Source organism: the organism of the source record quoted next, unplaced genomic scaffold (genome assembly GCF_019419815.1).
Source record: "Pyrus x bretschneideri cultivar Hongxiangsu unplaced genomic scaffold, Pyrus_bretschneideri_v1 Contig6, whole genome shotgun sequence".
Classification (NCBI taxonomy): domain Eukaryota; kingdom Viridiplantae; phylum Streptophyta; class Magnoliopsida; order Rosales; family Rosaceae; genus Pyrus; species Pyrus x bretschneideri.
In genome coordinates, this window is record NW_025999798.1 from 7,510,918 (window position 1) to 7,529,622 (window position 18,705).

Here is an 18,705-nt window from a genome sequence, read left to right on the forward strand (position 1 = left end):
TGAGTGCCATATTATGTAGAAATTAGTGTGGTTAATTAAACATGTGCTACATCTATTTTTTAACTTAAAACTTGCCGCTATCCAATTTGTTTTTTTTTTATTTCTACCTTTGAAGTTTTAAGTTTTAACATGTCAAATATTTTTCTTTTACTATTTAAATGACACTTTCCATTTATCTAAAGAAACAACGAAAGGGAATAAAACTACATTTGAGAGTGAAATGAAAGCAAAACTTTTTGTTCGAACTCATACGATCAGTTCGTTGTCTGTCTGATAAAAGGAATGTGAGCTATCTTTGAGTACATATAGTAATCTGATGAATTTTCTTTGTTGATATGTGCATGTAAGAGCCCTAGCTGATTCTATTGTTTTCTGTTTTTTTTTTCCAATCTTTTTAATTTCCTTAGTGAACAGAAAAGATTATATTAACATTGACTTTATAAGTTCTTTGTTTTGTTTATTTTATGGTTTTATGAGGTAAAAATTACAAGAATTACGTACTTTATTTGAAGAATTAAAACTGTATATGTAAAGCAACATTATAATCCATGTTAAGTGAGAAAAATAACATCCAATATATATGTTTGTAACAAAATAGACAGTGCAGTAGAGACTGTGCTTAAATATCATCAATGCATGTGGTTAAGCATATAGAGCTTTAGTATATCTAGCCCTTCTCTAATCACTATTGTTGTCTTCTGTGGTTTTTTTTGTTGATACTGTTCTGAATGCAGAAAGTATGAAGGCATGTTGTTAGTCACATATTCTGTGTGTGTGTTTTGCGTTTTGTGTTTTGTGTTTTTGAATGTGAATCTGTTGTTGTTTGTGCTGATTTGGTTAATGAGGTTTGTTTTTGTTTCAGATTAACTTTCTTCCCGTTAAGGTGGTACTTAAAACAAGCGGTGTTGGAAAAAGGTTGGTTTTTTGATCTTCTTATTCGGGGCTTTTTAGCTGTTTCAACAAACTTTTTATGATGTGAAGGAAAGTAAATTAAATAGATCTGTTTGTGCATTGTTTTTGGTCATTGTGTTGGATTTTTTGTGTCTAGGTTTTCCAATTTGGTATTTATAGGTCAATTGAAATTTGGTTTTTTTGGCTTCACTTGGTAACGGCTTTTCGTTGTTGGAATCATTTTTCTGTGCCGTTGTTTTGCAAGCAGAGTTCAAAATCTAAAAGCCATTAAGGTATTTCGGTTGATTTTATACTCTCTCTGTGTTTTGTTATGTAAGTGTGAGTGTGGATTTGTTCTTCTATGAATGAATTTAGCTAATCTGGTTGTTTTTAATTGCAGATTAATTTGTTTTCTGTTAAATTAATTGCCTAGCGCTGGAACTGCTGTTGTTGTAAAAAGGTTGGTTTTCCAAATCTTTTTTTATAGGGAATTTTAACGAAAAGCTTCCGGTACTGTTCATTTTAACGAAAAACCATATTTTTACACTAAAAAGTCAATACTGGTACTATTCACTTTACCCTTTATTTTGTCCTTATCGTTAAAACTCAAAGTTTTCAAGCTCTTTTCATTAGTTTTCCTTTTATTTATATGTTTTTTCAGTTGTTTGGATGGACCTCTTATAATATAGTTGAGCCTGAATTAAATAGATGTGTTTGTATATTGTGTTTTGTTCAGGTGGATGAAACAAATGAAGAGAAATAGTAAACATGGTGTTTGTCTGTGTTTTTAGAATAGTTCAAACATTTGGCAAGAAGGTTGGGATATTTTGAAATTCTCTGTAAAAAAATTTGGGTCTACTGATCGTGTTTGTTTGATTGCAAATATTTTATTCGATGTGAACAAGACACTTTAATAAACTGGTTTTGCCTTATTTTGAAACCACAATAAACTGGTTTTGCCTTATTTTGAAACCACAATAAACTGGTTTTGCCTTATTTATCCATATTTTTAATGGTTTTGCCTTATTTGTCTTTAATTCGAAAAAAGAAAAAGTTGAACTAGTTTATTGTGGTGGTTCGTTTTTGAATTGGTTGGGCTTTTGCTGAATTGGTAAGAAAATTTTAGGTATATTTATTGTTATGAATTTTCTTGATCGATAGGGATAAATGTGTTTTGCTCTATGTTTGTGGAATGAGTATACATTCTGTGTTTCTGATGGAAATTTTGAACCTTTTCTTTATAGTTTCTAAATTTTTGAGCTTTATGGGGTTTTTTATGGCAGTTTTGAGGAAAAGCATAACCAAGAAGATTACTACTACCACGATGTGAGTGCCCTCTATCCTTAATATGGTCAAATGGGGGTGCAAATTTCATATTTTTCTTAATATGGTCAAATGGTATGCAAAATAGATTGGGTTAAGCTTTTGGATTTAACTCTCTCACTCTCTTTGAGTTTGGGTTCCATTTATGGTTTTCCTTCTTCGTTTCTCTATTTCAGTTTTCCTTTGGTTGTGACCCATCTTTATTGTTTTGTTCATTCATCTTTAACTGCTATCGGTATATCACGAGGCCCAGAGCAAACTGAGAAATTGAAAAACTTTTGAATACTCAAAGCTTGCCCTTTGTCTAAAGTGCTCATAAAAAAGTCTCATTGCCACAAGGGGAGTATATAAGACTGATGAGAGTCAAGTATCCATATATATAACTATAAAACGATTGTGTATCCCATTATTTGGAATCTTAAGAAAGAACAATAATTTACTATTATGAAAGGTTTTAACAGTTAGTTTTGAGCCGTGATCCTGATTGGTAAGCTTGAATACGATCCACGGTAGCTTTTTCTAGAAAACCTTAAGTGCAATTGTTCTTTCAAACAGGAGTTGCATATTCTGCATCTTCTACCTTTTCAGTATATTTCATTTTGCTATTCTCTTTTCCAATACTTTTATCAATTTCTAGATCGATGCTCATGCTGGTAGTGTTAATGATTTGGCATTCTGCAACCCGGCTAAGCAACTCTGTGCCATAACTTGCGGTGATGATAAGGCCATTAAGGTTGGTTTTGAAAAAGTGGTGATATAATAGGTCGTACAAAATGTCCATGATGCTCCCGTGCATTCTGTGTGCCCTCATAACAAGGAAAATGTCCATGTAAGGACTTCGCTTTCATATTTTTTTGATCCCTTGATTTGTCTCTCTTCATTTGCCTTGTATGAATGATTTACTCTGTTTTGAAATTCAGCTTATGTCTTTGTGTTTCAGTTTTTTCTTTCCAACATCAGTAAATCGTATTGCATAATTTTTGTGAAGAATCTATTCTTCAGCAGAATGTGCTTTAAAGAAAAAACAGTTTGTAAAGTCGGAGAAACAGCCAGGTGCCACTGTGTAAGATTCTAGGGACTGCTGAATTGGAATACTCAGAGAAACGATATGCATAGGGATCACTAATAATGTTTTTTGTGTGTGTATGTGTCTCATATGTTGAAGGTACCCTAATATTAGCAGTCAAAATGGAGCAATTTGTCTGGATATTCTGAGAGACCAATGGAACCCAACTCTGATCACTCCGCATTTCCTGCAAGGTGAGTTGTTCATATCTTTCAAACTTAATAGTTTTTACTTTTCTGCGTATATATTCTGTCTTGCATTCTTTTGTTGGTTTTGAAACTATAATCCATTGTACCATAGCACTACAACTTTCCATAAAATGGTTCCAATAATATAGTTTCATATATATTCATAAATTGGTTCAAGGGATTCCAAGTGCTTCATTCACCTAATTTATAGTCTTCTTGTAATGATTCTTTCAAAAAGCTCAAACATCTTTCAATATAAATAAAATTAACCTTCTTTAACAATCTCTTATAGCTTCGAAACATATTTTTTTTATACGGTTACTAACCCCGCAGCAACGCGCGGGCCATATTTCTAGTCATAACTAATGCTTGAGGCCTAATGAATCAATAATACAAAAATTATCTAACCTAATGGACTAAAACATAAAAATTACAAACTGCTCCAAATCGACCATCTCGAATTTACCAAACCTAATGAACTGAAACATGAAAAATACAAACCGTACCAAATTGATCATACCGAATCTACTGGACCTAATGAATTAAAACATAAAAAATACAAACCATACCAAATTGATCGTACCGAATATACCAGGCTTAATGACCTAACACATAAAACATATGAACCATACCAAATTGATCGTACCGAATATATAGGACCTAAACTATATAACATACCTAATTGAAATCACAACATAATAGATTGTACCGAAATTTCGAAAACTTCGGACGTAAACTAGCACAACGTACCTAATTGTTATTTACAAAACATAACCAACGTACCTAATCGACCAACAGAACCAAACAATGAAATTCCCCACACAGGCCTTTCAATTAACACATGGTATGCATTGTAAAGTAATCCTATTTCTGCCTAGACAATTTTTGGTTGTAAATTAGTGTATTCTCCACACAATATCATTATGAGAGCTTTCAAAAGTATGGCAATGGAACTGGTTATAAAATATTTCAAATTTGAATCATTATAAAAATAAAATAAAAAGGTACAATATAGACAAAAAAGATGATATCTTGTAGAAAATGAAAAGGATGTTACATTTATGGGTGATAGTGAATCTACGGTTACATTTTCAAAACTCTAATGGTGGAGGTTATGTTGCAAACAATGAATATGGCATTGTTGTAAATAGTAATAAAATATGTGGTTTTCTTATAAGTGATATGTTATGGTGCATTAAAATAAAGCCCATATTTTACATATTGTAAATAGTAGTAAAATCATCTCATTTAATCCTTATCTCTAAAAGACCCTATTTTACATATTGTATATTGCATATACTATTCAATATATATAGCATGTGCATGCACACACAATTTATATGTCCAAATTTCGAATATGCAAGTTATGTTATAATATGCTACATTGTTATGTTGAATTGTGTGAGTCAAAGGAAAAAAAAAAAATAGAAACACAAACTAGGGTTTTATAAACCTAAATAAAAAAAATAAAGAAGAGAAAATCACAGTTGTGCCGCCGCCTGAAGCTACATCGTGCCAATGTGCCGAGCCGAGCCTGCGCTGTGGCCTATGCCGCAAAATGGCACCCTGCAGCTCCATGTGCTTGCTACGCACACTGAGCTCAAGTCCAGTTTTTTGGGCTCCTTCTCCTTGCCAGGCCTGATGGTTGACACCTCGCTCGGGTCAACCCAGCTTTGCTGGGCTCCTGCTGCTGTTAGGCTGCCTTCTTCTCAGCTCAAGCTCCAAACTGATAACATTCGAGATTATACAAAATTATACACAAAGGATCATTTTGTGGCTCTCTTTAGCCCTATGTCTCTTATAGTATAAGTGAGTTACCAAACTCATCTCATGTTACATGTTGTGGGGTTAGCTCCACACCCCATGTTGTTGTAGATAACATCTGCTTTTCAAAATCTTATTGAAAGACTGGATTTGCTATCTCATGTTTGCTTTTTGTAAAAAAAAAAAAAACCTTCAAACAACAAGGAGCTGGGTCAACTATTCAATCAAATGAAATTGACCATGTTTCCCATCTCTTCTCGAGAAAAAAAGTGGGCTATGAAAAATTATGCTCAATTTCATATGCGGCAATTCCGCCAAGATCTCTTCTTTAGTTGGGGGAAGAATCTGCATGAATCAGATTTTTTGAGGAACACATGAAGAGAGAATTGGTTAGATAATATGATCATATCTTCTTAGGGTTATTCTGAATGTATAATACAATTTCATTAGTAATATTCCATTTTAACTGGAAATGCAGTCAGACATTCGGGGTAGAATCAGCGATCAAGGAGTGGTAACTTAGGAGCCCCTTTTTTCACTGCAAAGCCGACAGCATGGGTGCTCCATTTCTCGGGCCAAGCCAAATTTTCGGCATGTTCTGCTTCCAGCCCGGAACCAATTGTTGGGGTGCCCACTGCTAAGCCCATTTTTGGGCTCCATTTCTCACTTGTTTAGCCCGCAACCATTCAAACCCAATATAACCCGAACATCTATGAATTATGATATTCAATCATAAATTACCTAAAAAGAATTAGATCATTGTTCTCTGTATAAAAGTAATCGAATGTTGTTTCATTTATTGACATTAAAATCAAATACAATATTACACTTGAATCATAACTCCAAATTGCAAACAAAAACTGCTTCCGTATGAGCAAAGAAAAAATGGAAAGCCACACCGCTGAATAAACAGAAAAAAAAGGAGAGGATACAAAATTTGTTTCCCCTACTCCATAGCGTGCAGAATCATATTTAGATCGATGGTTTTAGTTATATGCATCAGGGTTGGCGACAAGGTAGTTCTCAATAAGCTTGAACAAACCATGGGCTCTTTCTTTCCCGGCCTTAACATGCTCTTCCTTAATCTCAACATCTCCCTTTGTGTGGTAATGGCTGGTGCTTTTGATGACAGAACCGCTACCGGAAGCCACCAATTTAGTCTCATAAGAGATCTTCTCAATCTTGTCAGAAATGACATCTCCTTCAATCAAACTGTAATTGTAGACAAAGTTATCTTTGTCAATTCCATCAACCTTGTGCTTCACATAGCTGTATTCACTTCCTTCACCAAAGCTAATCTTCTTGATGGTTCCAACACCTCCATCTCCCTCAAGAATTTCAGCAGTTTTAACTGCTTGTGGAGCAATCTTTGGGATGAGGTTGTCAGCATCAAGAACAAGAGCATTGTACAACCTAGCAGGAGCGCAGACTGAGGCAAATTCAGTTTCATATGTGAAGACACCCATGGTAATGATTGAGAGCTTAGAAAATGATCGAAGTAAGAATGAAATGTGAAGGAAGATCAAAAGAGAAATTGATAATGAAGGTATTTGATGGTGGAAGATATCGAGGTGGTATTTATAGGTTATTGCTGAGGGGCTGTCATGTAATGTGGACCCCCACTGATAGAGAAATTTGGACGGTTTTTAATTTCCCATTGGCTGTTTCCAATTTGAATAGTCAAAGAAAGGCACCTCTAGAAGTTGATTTTGTAAATTCCAACTTAGGGTAAAGTACAAAAAACTACCTCAACTATTGGGGTCATGACAGTTTCATACCTCATCTTTTAAAATTGACAATGTCATACCGCATCTTACGAATTTGTGACAATGTCATATCTCCGTCAATTTTTCTGTTAGTTTTTCTGTTAAATGCTGACGTGGCAATAGACGAGGACCACTTTCTATTAAAAAATTAATAAAATATTATTAAAAACTAAAAAAAATATTTAATATTTTTTAAATATTAAAATAATAAATAAAAGTAAAATTAAAAAAAAAAGTTTAAAGTACAAAAAACTACCTCAACTATTGGGATCACGAAAGTTTCATACCTCATCTTTTAAAATTGACAATTTCATACCGCATCTTATGAATTTGTGACAATGTCATACATCTGTCAATTTTTCTGTTAGTTTTTCTGTTAAGTGCTAACATGGCTTGATTCGTGACCTACTTTCTATTAATAAATTATTAAAAACTAAAAAATAATTATTTAATATTTTTTAAATATTTAAATAATAATAAAAGGCCAAAACAAAAAAACCCTCATTTCGTCCCTCCCCTCCTCCCTTCTCCCTCCTCCCTCCTCCCTCCTCTCCCTTTCTTCATCTTCTTCCCTCACCCACACCCACACTCAATTTCCCCATATTTTACGTTTATGGGTGATAGTGAATCTACGGTTACATTTTCAAAACTCTGATGGTGGAGGTTACGTTGCAAACAATGAATATGGCATTGTTGTAAATAGTAGTAAAATATGTGATTTTCTTATAAGTGATATGTTATGGTGCATTAAAATAAAGCCCATATTTTACGTATTGTAAATAGTAGTAAAATCATCTCATTTAATCCTTATCTCTAAAAGACCCTATTTTACATATTGTATATTGCATATAGTATTCAATATACATAGCATGTTCATGCACACACAATTGATATGTCCAAATTTCGAATATGCAAGTTATGTTATAATATGCTACATTGTTATGTTGAATTGTGTGAGTCAAAGGAAAAAAAAAATAAAAATAGAAACACAAACTAGGGTTTTATAAACCTAAATAAAAAAAAATAAAGAAGAGAAAATCACAGTTGTGCCGCCACCTGAAACTGCATCGTGCCAATGTGCCGAGCCGCAAAATGGCAACATGCAGCTCCATGTGCTTGCTACGCACACAGAGCTCAAGTCCAGTTTTTTGGGCTTCTTCTCCTTGCCAGGCCTGATGGTTGACACCTCGCTCGGGTCAACCCAGCTTTGCTGGGCTCCTGCTGCTGCTAGGCTGCCTTCTTCTCAGCTCAAGCTCCAAACTGATAACATTCGAGATTATACAAAATTATACACAAAGGATCATTTTGTGGCTCTCTTTAGCCCTATGTCTCTTATAGTATAAGTGAGTTACCAAACTCATCTCATGTTACATGTTGTGGGGTTAGCTCCACACCCCATGTTGTTGTAGATAACATCTGCTTTTCAAAATCTTAGTGAAAGACTGGATTTGCTATCTCATGTTTGCTATTTGTAAAAAAAAAAAAAATACCAATTGAAGCAGAGGGTTTCTTCAAACAACAAGGAACTGGGTCAACTATTCAATCAAATGAAATTGACCATGTTTCCCATCTCTTCTCGAGAAAAAAAGTGGGCTATGAAAAATTATGCTCAATTTCATACGCGGCAATTCCGCCAAGATCTCTTCTTTAATTGGGGGAAGAATCTGCATGAATCAGATTTTTTGAGGAACACATGAAGAGAGAATTGGTTAGATAATATGATAATTTGGGGTAGAATCAGCGATCAAGGAGTGGTAACTTAGGAGCCCCTTTTTTCACTGCAAAGCCGACAGCATGGGTGCTCCATTTTTCGGCATGTTCTGCTTCCAGCCCGGAACCAATTGTTGGGGTGCCCACTGCTAAGCCCATTTTTGGGCTCCATTTCTCACTTGTTTGGCCCGCAACCATTCAAACCCAATATAACCCGAACATCCATGAATTATGATATTCAATCATAAATTACCTAAAAAGAATTAGATCATTGTTCTCTGTATAAAAGTAATCGAATGTTGTTTCATTTATTGAGATTAAAATCAAATACAATATTACACTTGAATCATAACTCCAAATTGCAAACAAACTGCTTCCCTATGAGCAAAGAAAAAATGGAAAGCCACACCGCTGAATAAACAGAAAAAAAAGGAGAGGATACAAAATTTGTTTCCCCTACTCCATAGCGTGCAGAATCATATTTAGATCGATGGTTTTAGTTATATGCATCAGGGTTGGCGACAAGGTAGTTCTCAATGAGCTTGAATAAACCATGGGCTTTTTCTTTCCCGGCCTTAACATGCTCTTCCTTAATCTCAACATCTCCCTTAGTGTAGTAATGGCTGGTGCTTTTGATGACAGAACCGCTACCGGAAGCCACCAATTTAGTCTCATAAGAGATTTTCTCAATCTTGTCAGAAATGACATCTCCTTCAATCAAACTGTAATTGTAGACAAAGTTATCTTTGTCAATTCCATCAACCTTGTGCTTCACATAGCTGTATTCACTTCCTTCACCAAAGCTAATCTTCTTGATGGTTCCAACACCTCCATCTCCCTCAAGAATTTCAGCAGTTTTAACTGCTTGTGGAGCAATCTTTGGGATGAGGTTGTCAGCATCAAGAACAAGAGCATTGTACAACCTAGCAGGAGGGCAGACTGAGGCAAATTCAGTTTCATATGTGAAGACACCCATGGTAATGATTGAGAGCTTGGAAAATGATCGAAGTAAGAATGAAATGTGAAGGAAGATCAAAAGAGAAATTGATAATGAAGGTATTTGATGGTGGAAGATATCGAGGTGGTATTTATAGGTTATTGCTGAGGGGCTGTCATGTAATGTGGACCCCCACTGATAGAGAAATTTGGACAGTTTTTAATTTCCCATTGGCTGTTTCCAATTTGAATAGTCAAAGAAAGGCACCTCTAGAAGTTGATTTTGTAAATTCCAACTTAATACAACTAGCTGGTGTGCTAATTAATAATGTGGAATTTTTTTAATAGAAAATGTTCTAAGACTTGATGATCGAAATATTACAGCAGGAGAAATTTTTCCAAGTGCCGGAACACCATGACACATGGTGTTCCCTCACACATTAGGATTTAGTTTTATTTATTTATTGAAATATAAAATTGAAGGATATTCAAGATGTCAAATCCTAATGTGTGAGGGAACACCATGTGTTATGGTGTGCCTGGCACTTGGAAAAATTTCTCTTACAGCAGAGCTGGTGTGCTAAGTTGACTACTGACTCAATAATATCTTTATGGTCTAGAATAAACCTAAGTTCCCTTTTTGATTCATTACATATCTACATATCTGAACTCTTTGATCAACATAAGGACTGTCATGAAACTACAATGTTACTCGTTCCCAAGTGTTTTATTCAAATGAGATTGCATGATCGGTTTAGAATATCGTCATATTAGTGTTTCTGAAAATTTAACATAATATGTCACATCCTGGTCCGGATCCCCATTACATTCCGGACTCGATTCCATCGTAGCACGATATTGTCTGTTTTGGGCCCCAACCATGCCCTCACGGTTTTGTTTCTGGGAATTCAGACGAAAACTTCTCAGTGGGTCACCCCTCATGGGAGTGCTCTTGCGCGCTACTCGCTTAACTTCGGAGTTCCCATGGAACCCGAAGCCAGTGAACTCCCAAAAGGCCTCGTGCTAGGTAGAGATGAGAATATGCATATAAGGCTTACATGATCTACTCCCCTGAATGATATGGGATGTTACATAATATTTATAGTAGGTTTGTGTTGAATGAGCCTGAATATCGATAAACAACCAATCGAGTTAGTATTTGTACGTTATATAATCGACTCTATGCCACGACTTTAGTTCTGTTATACTTATGCATGCTTGTTTGTTCTCATTTATCACACCAAATGATGCACTAATGTAGTTCAAATATGTGATCTTTCTAGTATTTTCCATCTACCGAGGGTAATGGTTTCACTTGACTCCAAAGTTATATCATGACTTCATATTGCAATAAAAAATAACGGTACTTTTTCAATGCATTAGAAATGATTTAGCTATATTTACAGCCAAATATAACTTTTGGCTATGAATTTTCTTATTGCTTAAATCTAAAGAAGAAGGAAAAAAAGGACATTAAATGTCTTAACCTGCACGAGCCTTTTCATAAATAGTGAAAGAACTTGAAGTTCTGATTTTTGGTAGAACTTCAAAGTCTTTCACTATTTATATTTTCAAAAGATTTACAAGTAGTTTGCTCAAAAGAATTGATGCAAATTTAAATTTGGACCCACTGTTAATTGATTATTCCTTTCGAGACATAAAAAGATAATTAAAAAAAAAAACTTGACTTTTGACTAAAATGAGTATTTGACGCCACATTAAAATTGCTCATTGAAGAACTTTCTGATCAAAATTATACATCTTTGAGCAGCTTTAGTCGGAGGTGTATAGGAAGATGTATTTTGAATGGTTTGTGCTCATCGTAATTTTAATGTGACGTCAACTAGTTCAAAGTAATTTTGAAAGGTTTGTGCAAGGTTAATTTTCATGTGACATCAAATACTTATTTTAGTCAAAGTAATTTTGAAAGGTTTGTGCTAATCGTAATTTATGCCAACATTTGCAAGTTACATGTGACATCCCGTCCCGGAATTATCGAAACGTACATGTGATTTGACCGTTTTAACCCTAGTTTGTCTTGTTATGTTATTTGGTTATTTTGTGTGTGTGCGGCATGTGTTGGACCACACCCACACCTGCACACACACTGTCTCACTCTCCCTCTTCCTCTGTCACTTTCCCTGTCTCTCTCTCTCTCTCCCCCGAGTCCTTATTCTTCTTCTTCCTCTTCCTTAAACTGGTACGGACACACACACACCTACCATATTTCACACAGATCGAGGAAACCAAGGGTGTAGTTGTGATCGTGAGGTCGAGGGGAGCACTGACGTACCATTTTCAGGTAGGGAAACCACCATTTTCACGTCGATTCGAGGTTTTCCGATTTGTGCACTATTCATGCAAACTCATTCTTGCGTGTTTCTGTAAATTTTAAGCTTGTAGATGTCCTTGTGAGGTCCCAAGGAGCTTGGGAGTGTATCGTTGGACGGATTTGGACGTCGAAATCACGAACTGTAAGTTTAGCCGGATTTTCATATTTTTAGAAAGTTTGATTCCGTTGTTTTTAGGCTCTAAAACTAGTTCAACGTGGTAGATGACGTTTAGGGCTTCATTTTGGTTTAAAATACGTGAAAAATGGATGAAAAACGACGGAGAATAGTGGGTTTTAAACTTTCCCAGTTTTCCGGTGGCCGGAGTCCGGCAAGGGTTGATCGGAGAAGAAGGGAGAATATTCCGTTAAGGTTTAACGGAATATTCCTAACGGCAGTGACGGCGTTAGTTAGGTTTAACGGAATATTCCGTTGGTTTAATGGAATATTCCTGACGGCGTCACTTGACGCCGTCAGTGTGCCTGGCACGTGGCCGCCCGTGGGGGCGCGTGGGTCCGTGCCTGTTTTGGCGCGTGAGGGCGCGTGGGAGGTCCAAAAATTATTTTAAAATTATGGGTGTGCTCGTGAGGTTGTGTAGATCACGTTGGTATATTCAATTGTCCATTTTGAGCAATGTATGAGAAGTTATTTTGAACGGACGGTTATGTGCTTTAAAATTAACGTTTTTATAGTTAATTCGCATATAGGTGACACGTATCCCGAGGACGAGCGTGCACATTCGAGGCAGGGGGGCTACGACCCTTCCACATACCAGTGAGTGGGCTTTTGTTTTCCGTATATACCTATATACATATTATTTCCCAGAATTTAGTATGAATGCTTCGTTATATGCCATTCCTTGTATGTAATTGGTGGTTAAGCATGATTAGTGGCATATACATTTAATTATATATTCGATACGCATATGTTATATATATATATATATATATATATGTTGGTGCTGTGGAGGCATAGGTAAGTGCCAGGTAAGCGTTAGTTAACGATTGCATTAAATAGTGGTTAGAAATGCTTAGAGAGCTCATAACCTGCACCCCCGGTGTTAGTGCTCCCGCCCAGAGTAGGGCACAGTCCTTCACGTGTTGTTCACCTCCCGCACCACACGCTCAGCTTGAATCCAAGTTAGGTGCACAGTCCTGTCGTACAGACCACTATCGGTGGTTCCGACTCGTAGGTGACCCGCGATTATTCGCACAGCCTTCACGTGATCGTAGCACTAGAGCGTTCATATGTATTACACCCAGGCCTGTCGTACAGACCACTATAGGTGGTTCCGACTCATGGGCAGGTTTAGTGATTGAATTTGAGATTTGAGCTCTACATTCAGCCGTACAGGTCACTTAGGGGACTCCGGCTGTCAGATTATTATGCTATTGATGTGATTTATACCTGAGCACTTGCATGTTATTATGAGGTTTCGAGATGACATACCTTTGAGCATGACTTAGCATATCTACGTATATGTGTTTATTTTCTGGGAAGTATACAGATTTTACGGCGAGGGGTTAGAATGTATTTTATGAAATGGTTTTCAAAGAATTTGTTTTTGCCCACTCACGCTTTTGTTTTGCGCCCCTCCAGGTTCTAGTAGCTTAGCGGGTTCGGTGGTTTTCCCCAGAGGACGTCCCGGCATTCTGACAGACACTCACCTATGTAGGGTCACCTTCGGGTGCACTATTGTTGTATCGTTTCTTTTGGACTGCTGTAGGCTTCAAGCTCTGAATTCAGCGACTTGCTTACGCTAGCACATACTTTATCACATTATATTTGCTAGTTTTTAAATTATTCGTACTTTTATATTATTTCCTTTAGCTTCCGCACTGTGCACATGGATACGTCACTTCCACGTGACGGCCAGCATGCCCTGGCCTCGGTTGGGGTGTGTCATTACAAGTTAGAACAAAGACTTTCATTAATATTTCTTGAAGAGTATTACAAAAATATTAATATTTTTTAATTTTATTCCAACTAGAATGTCTTATTACTATTTTCCTATAAATCAAAACGAAGCCAAAACAAAGCACTTGAACACATACCACAAATATGAACAGGTTTTAATTTAGTTATAACTTGTAGGCATCAGGGGTTAAGGCCATCTCCAACTGAAGGGTCCAGATGGCCAGAGGGTCGAAAATCATCTCCTACCGAGGGCTAGGCCAGAGGGCTCTGGAATCTGAGAGGGCCTCACGGAATCCCAAAGGGCCAAAGGGCTAGAGGGCTAGCCACTTCCCGACATGCCATTTTTTTTTTTTTTTGCTTATGTTGGATTTCCTGGCGTTTATAACCTATAGGAATACATTGTATTACTAGTATAAATGTATTACTGCCAGTTATATAATCGAAATGAATTGTTTTAATATTTTTTAACAGTTTTATTATTATTTTTTATTTAAAAATTTTTTCCTATAACTTCTATTTTTCATATATTTTTTTTAAATTCTATTTTTTTTCCTATAACTTTTATTTTACAAATTTGTTTCACATTTTTTTTTTAAATTTCATTTTTTCCTATAACTTCTATTTCACAAAATTTGTTTCATTTTATTTTAAATTCTATTTTTTTTCCTATAACTTCTATTTCACAAAATTTGTTTCATATTTCTTTTAATTCTATTTTTTCTATAACTTCCTAAGCCATTATACAACATTAAATTAAATTAAGTAACATGAAACAACATTAAACAATATGAAACAATATTAATAACATTAACCAACATAAAAATTATGCAACATAAAAAAAACATTTAACAACGTAAAACATAAACAACATTTAAATTGTAGTTTTTAAATAATAAATTATGTTTGGCGCTATTGTCCTTTGGCCCTCGGTTGGAGACTGTTTTTTGTGATAGGGCTAAAACGAGCCATCTGGCCCTTTGGCCCTCGGTTGGAGACGGAGGCAAATATGGACTTGTACTGTTTATTAAAATATTAATATTTTGGAGAATCTTGAAAGGCCAGGGGCTAAAACAAGCCCTCTGGTCAGCCATCGGTTGAAGATGGCCTAACCATTATGAAAACGATCAAAGAGTTCTAAGGAAATATGAAGAAAATTGTTGATCTACAATATTCAGGTTTTGACTTGGAGTGAAGGGGAATGCTGTAGGTGCTATATATAGACCACAACAATTGAGAGCCTGACCTGATGTGAACAGCTATGCCTGTAGATCATCAACCAGTATATGCAAGTTGGTACTGTACAATTCTATTGTTGTCCCTACTGCCTCACGACTAGTATATGCACTTCCAGAAGTTCAATTTAGGAACGACTTGACCTGCAATTCAACATTGGCTGCAATGCGTCGACTTTTGATTGGCCGTCATTTGGCTTTTCACATCTCCAAACTGGAATATTCAATTGTAACAAATATTATCCAAATACAGAGTCCTATTCTATTATCTTTTTCAGATGCCCTTATGTCCGCAGCCCGTGACTATGCCCGTTGTGAATGTCCAAAAATTATTAATAGAGAATATGATTAGAGATACTCCAATAATACGTCAACAAAAATTGAATTATTGAAAAGTCCTACAAATATAACAGCGAAAGACACAAAAGTGTTTAGTTATGAGAGAATATGACCTCTAAAATATTAATTATTTAATGTTACGGTGTAGTGATATTTATATTTACTTGTACATAAATGATCTTAGATTCGAACATTTGGACGCAAGTTCAACACAAATTTAGTGTAAAAATATATCTTTAAAAAATGATGTGTGATCTCTAGAGCACTAATTGGTAAGCAAAAGAAAAAATTGAGGTTAGTCCACCCCGTGAGTAATTGGCCATTTCTTATTCAATTTCCAGATGGTCCTTTCCTTGATTACATTACAAAATTTCCATGTACAAAAGTAATGGTTCCCACGTCCACGACGAATAAAACCCATTAAACAATTAGGAGCTTGCGTAAACCTTTTGATCCACCTTCTACCTCAAGCCTATAAATACCAATATCCTCCTCACTTCTTCACAACTCAAAATCTCCCAATACATCATCTTTCTTTCTTAGTCTTCCTCTTCGTCGGTTATTTTCCCACTTCACAAACACATCTCAGAATCATGGGTGTTTTCACATACGAATCCGAGTTCACCTCCGTCATCCCCCCCGCTAGGTTGTACAATGCCTTTGTTCTTGATGCTGACAACCTCATCCCCAAGATTGCACCACAAGCAGTGAAGAGCACTGAGATCCTTGAAGGAGATGGTGGAGTTGGAACCATTAAGAAGATCAACTTCGGTGAAGGTAGCACATATAGCTATGTGAAGCACAGAATCGATGGAGTTGACAAGGACAACTTTGTGTATAAGTATAGTGTGATTGAGGGAGATGCTATCTCCGAAACAATTGAGAAAATCTGTTACGAGACTAAGTTGGTGGCTTCCGGCAACGGTTGCATCATCAAGAGCACCAGCCACTACCACACCAAGGGAGATGTTGAGATCAAGGAAGAGCATGTTAAAGCTGGCAAAGAGAAGGCCTCCCACCTCTTCAAGCTGATTGAGAACTACCTCTTGGAGCACCAGGATGCCTACAACTAAACATTGTTTGCTGCTGCATTTATGTGTTATTCAGTCTCGTGTCATCTTTACCGTCAAATATTGGTGTGATTTTAATCCGTTTTATATATTTTCTTCCCTTCCAAAACAGTGTTTGGCTTGTACGTAATTGAAGGTTTTGATTGAAGAGTGAATGTTGTTTTTCCTTTCATTTGCAATAAACTCAAAATTAATGGATCTGATTATTCCTGCAAGTCTTTCTTAATGCAAGTTTGTATTTGCCAATGTTATGTTCCACCTTCCTAACTCCTTTAGTTTACTGAACGCATGAGAAGCGACATTTCAATTACCCGCAAATCATAATAATTGAATAACATTTGAATCTCTACCACATATGGCATAAAGTGATGAAGGGATAACTCTGATTTCGTTTTCCTTGTAAACCATTTGGTAATTCATACCATAAATAAGCCCATGAGTTAATACACCCAGGATGTGTTGGAGAACAATTTAGAACCAATAAATAATAGAAATACAGCATCGAAATACTTATAATTTATTATTCAAAAATACTTGTAATACATAATGCATTACACAATAAATACAAAAAATTAAAATGATACTAACTTGAATGAATTGAAGGTAGAGGCTAGCCTAAACTCTATGTCATTCGAACAGTATTTCCGTCCCACTCGTGTACTTGTGGTTCTACAATGTCTGCTCGACCTGGATTATAGAACTCTAGCGAATTGCTTTGTGTGTTTACTCTCTGGAAATTTTGTACGGAAGACAAGGAGGGAAGAAAAGATGATTCTCACTTGGATACTATGATTGCAAATATATAGGTTGTTTCACACCCTTTCTAATACCTATTCAGTGTAATATACAACTCTTTCTAATAGATGTGTCTTTTAATCAAAAGATTTTTAATTAATGAATCTGATTAATTTTAAATTTCAAGGCCCCAAGTGCCCCAAGGCCCTTGTCTTGATTAATTAATATTAATTGTATTTAGGCTATATTATATTCAAGCCTAATCCACACAACCATAAGGCCCAAGCCTTCAATCCATTTCCAAATGGTCCAAGTTCCAATTACTAAGAAAAGGGAATAAGCCTATATAAAGGCTAGTGAAAAAATATTGTTGACCAATGTGGGACAAGGGGGTCTCAAACTCCAACAAGATGACGATTTAAGAGCTTGTTTTTCCTCATCCGTATGTGGCATGACTCACCTCCATCCGCAGTTCTTGCTTCTTGCATTCGAATTTTCTTAGCTTATTTGATTTCCGATTTTTAAATTAGTGTACCTCACGCCATATATGTTAGGATCGTACAAGTTCATCAAACCAATTTGCCAATTTTATCAAATAGGGATCGTACAAGTTCAACTCACAATTTCATCAAATATATGCACATGACTTACACGAGTCTATAGACCATTTCCCTCTAATTCATATAAAGTCACTATGAAGTATATAGCATACAGCTATGTCAAGCACAGAATCGATGGAGTTGACAAGGACAACTTTTTGTACAAGTATAGTGTCTTTGAGGAAGATGCTATATCCGAAACAATTGAGAAAATCTGTTACAAGACTAGTTGGTGGCTTTCAGCAGCGGTTGCGTAATCAAGAGCACCAACCATTACCACACCAAGGGAGATGTTGAGATCAAGGAAGAGAATGTTAAGGCTGGCAAAGAGAAGGCCTCCCATCTCTTCAAGCTGATTGAGAACTACCTCTTGGAGCACCAGGATGCCTACAACTAAACATTGTCTGCTGCTGCTTTCATGTGTTATTCAGTATTGTGTCATCTTTTCCATCAAATATTGGTGTGATTTTAATCCCTTTTTTAATATATTTTTCCCCTTCTAAAACAATGTTTGGCTTGTATGTAATTGAAGGTTTTGATTGAAGAGTAAATGTTGTATTTCCTTTCGTTAGCAATAAACTAAAAATTAATGGATCTAATTATTCCTGTAAGGTTTTTTTTATTTTTTTATTTATTTTTTATTCTTTTCTATTTTTAATGCAAATTTGTAGTTACGAATGTTAAGTTCCATTTTCCTAACTACTTTAATTTACTTAACCGATGGGAAGCGACATTTCAATTACCAGCAAATCATAATAATTGAATAACATCTGAATCTCTCCCTCATAATACCCTTAAGTGATGAAATGAAAGCCCTGATTTCGTTTTCCTTGTAAACC

At 35.8% G+C, this 18,705-nt stretch overlaps 3 protein-coding genes across 3 annotated transcripts; 1 reads left to right on the forward strand and 2 right to left on the reverse strand.

Annotated features, from left to right (window-relative positions):
• Positions 1-6,003: 6,003 nt before the first annotated feature.
• On the reverse strand, positions 6,004-6,791 carry LOC103959355 (major strawberry allergen Fra a 1-3-like). The gene has a single exon (XM_009371704.3). It carries the CDS (start codon positions 6,696-6,698, stop codon positions 6,219-6,221), a length of 480 nt encoding a protein of 159 aa, XP_009369979.2. The 5' UTR covers positions 6,699-6,791; the 3' UTR covers positions 6,004-6,218.
• Positions 6,792-8,991: 2,200 nt separating this feature from the next.
• Positions 8,992-9,699, reverse strand: LOC125471338 (major strawberry allergen Fra a 1-3-like). The gene has a single exon (XM_048571651.1). It carries the CDS (start codon positions 9,682-9,684, stop codon positions 9,205-9,207), a length of 480 nt encoding a protein of 159 aa, XP_048427608.1. The 5' UTR covers positions 9,685-9,699; the 3' UTR covers positions 8,992-9,204.
• Positions 9,700-15,955: 6,256 nt separating this feature from the next.
• On the forward strand, positions 15,956-16,747 carry LOC125471311 (major strawberry allergen Fra a 1-3-like). Its single transcript, XM_048571592.1, has one exon. It carries the CDS (start codon positions 16,056-16,058, stop codon positions 16,533-16,535), a length of 480 nt encoding a protein of 159 aa, XP_048427549.1. The 5' UTR covers positions 15,956-16,055; the 3' UTR covers positions 16,536-16,747.
• Positions 16,748-18,705: the final 1,958 nt, after the last annotated feature.

What these genes read in the sequence shown, in the direction of transcription:
- LOC125471311 (XM_048571592.1), top strand. Translation starts at nt 16,056, where the DNA reads ATGGGTGTTTTCACATACGAATCCGAGTTCACCTCCGTCATCCCCCCC.
- LOC125471338 (XM_048571651.1), bottom strand. Translation starts at nt 9,684, where the DNA reads ATGGGTGTCTTCACATATGAAACTGAATTTGCCTCAGTCTGCCCTCCT.
- LOC103959355 (XM_009371704.3), bottom strand. Translation starts at nt 6,698, where the DNA reads ATGGGTGTCTTCACATATGAAACTGAATTTGCCTCAGTCTGCGCTCCT.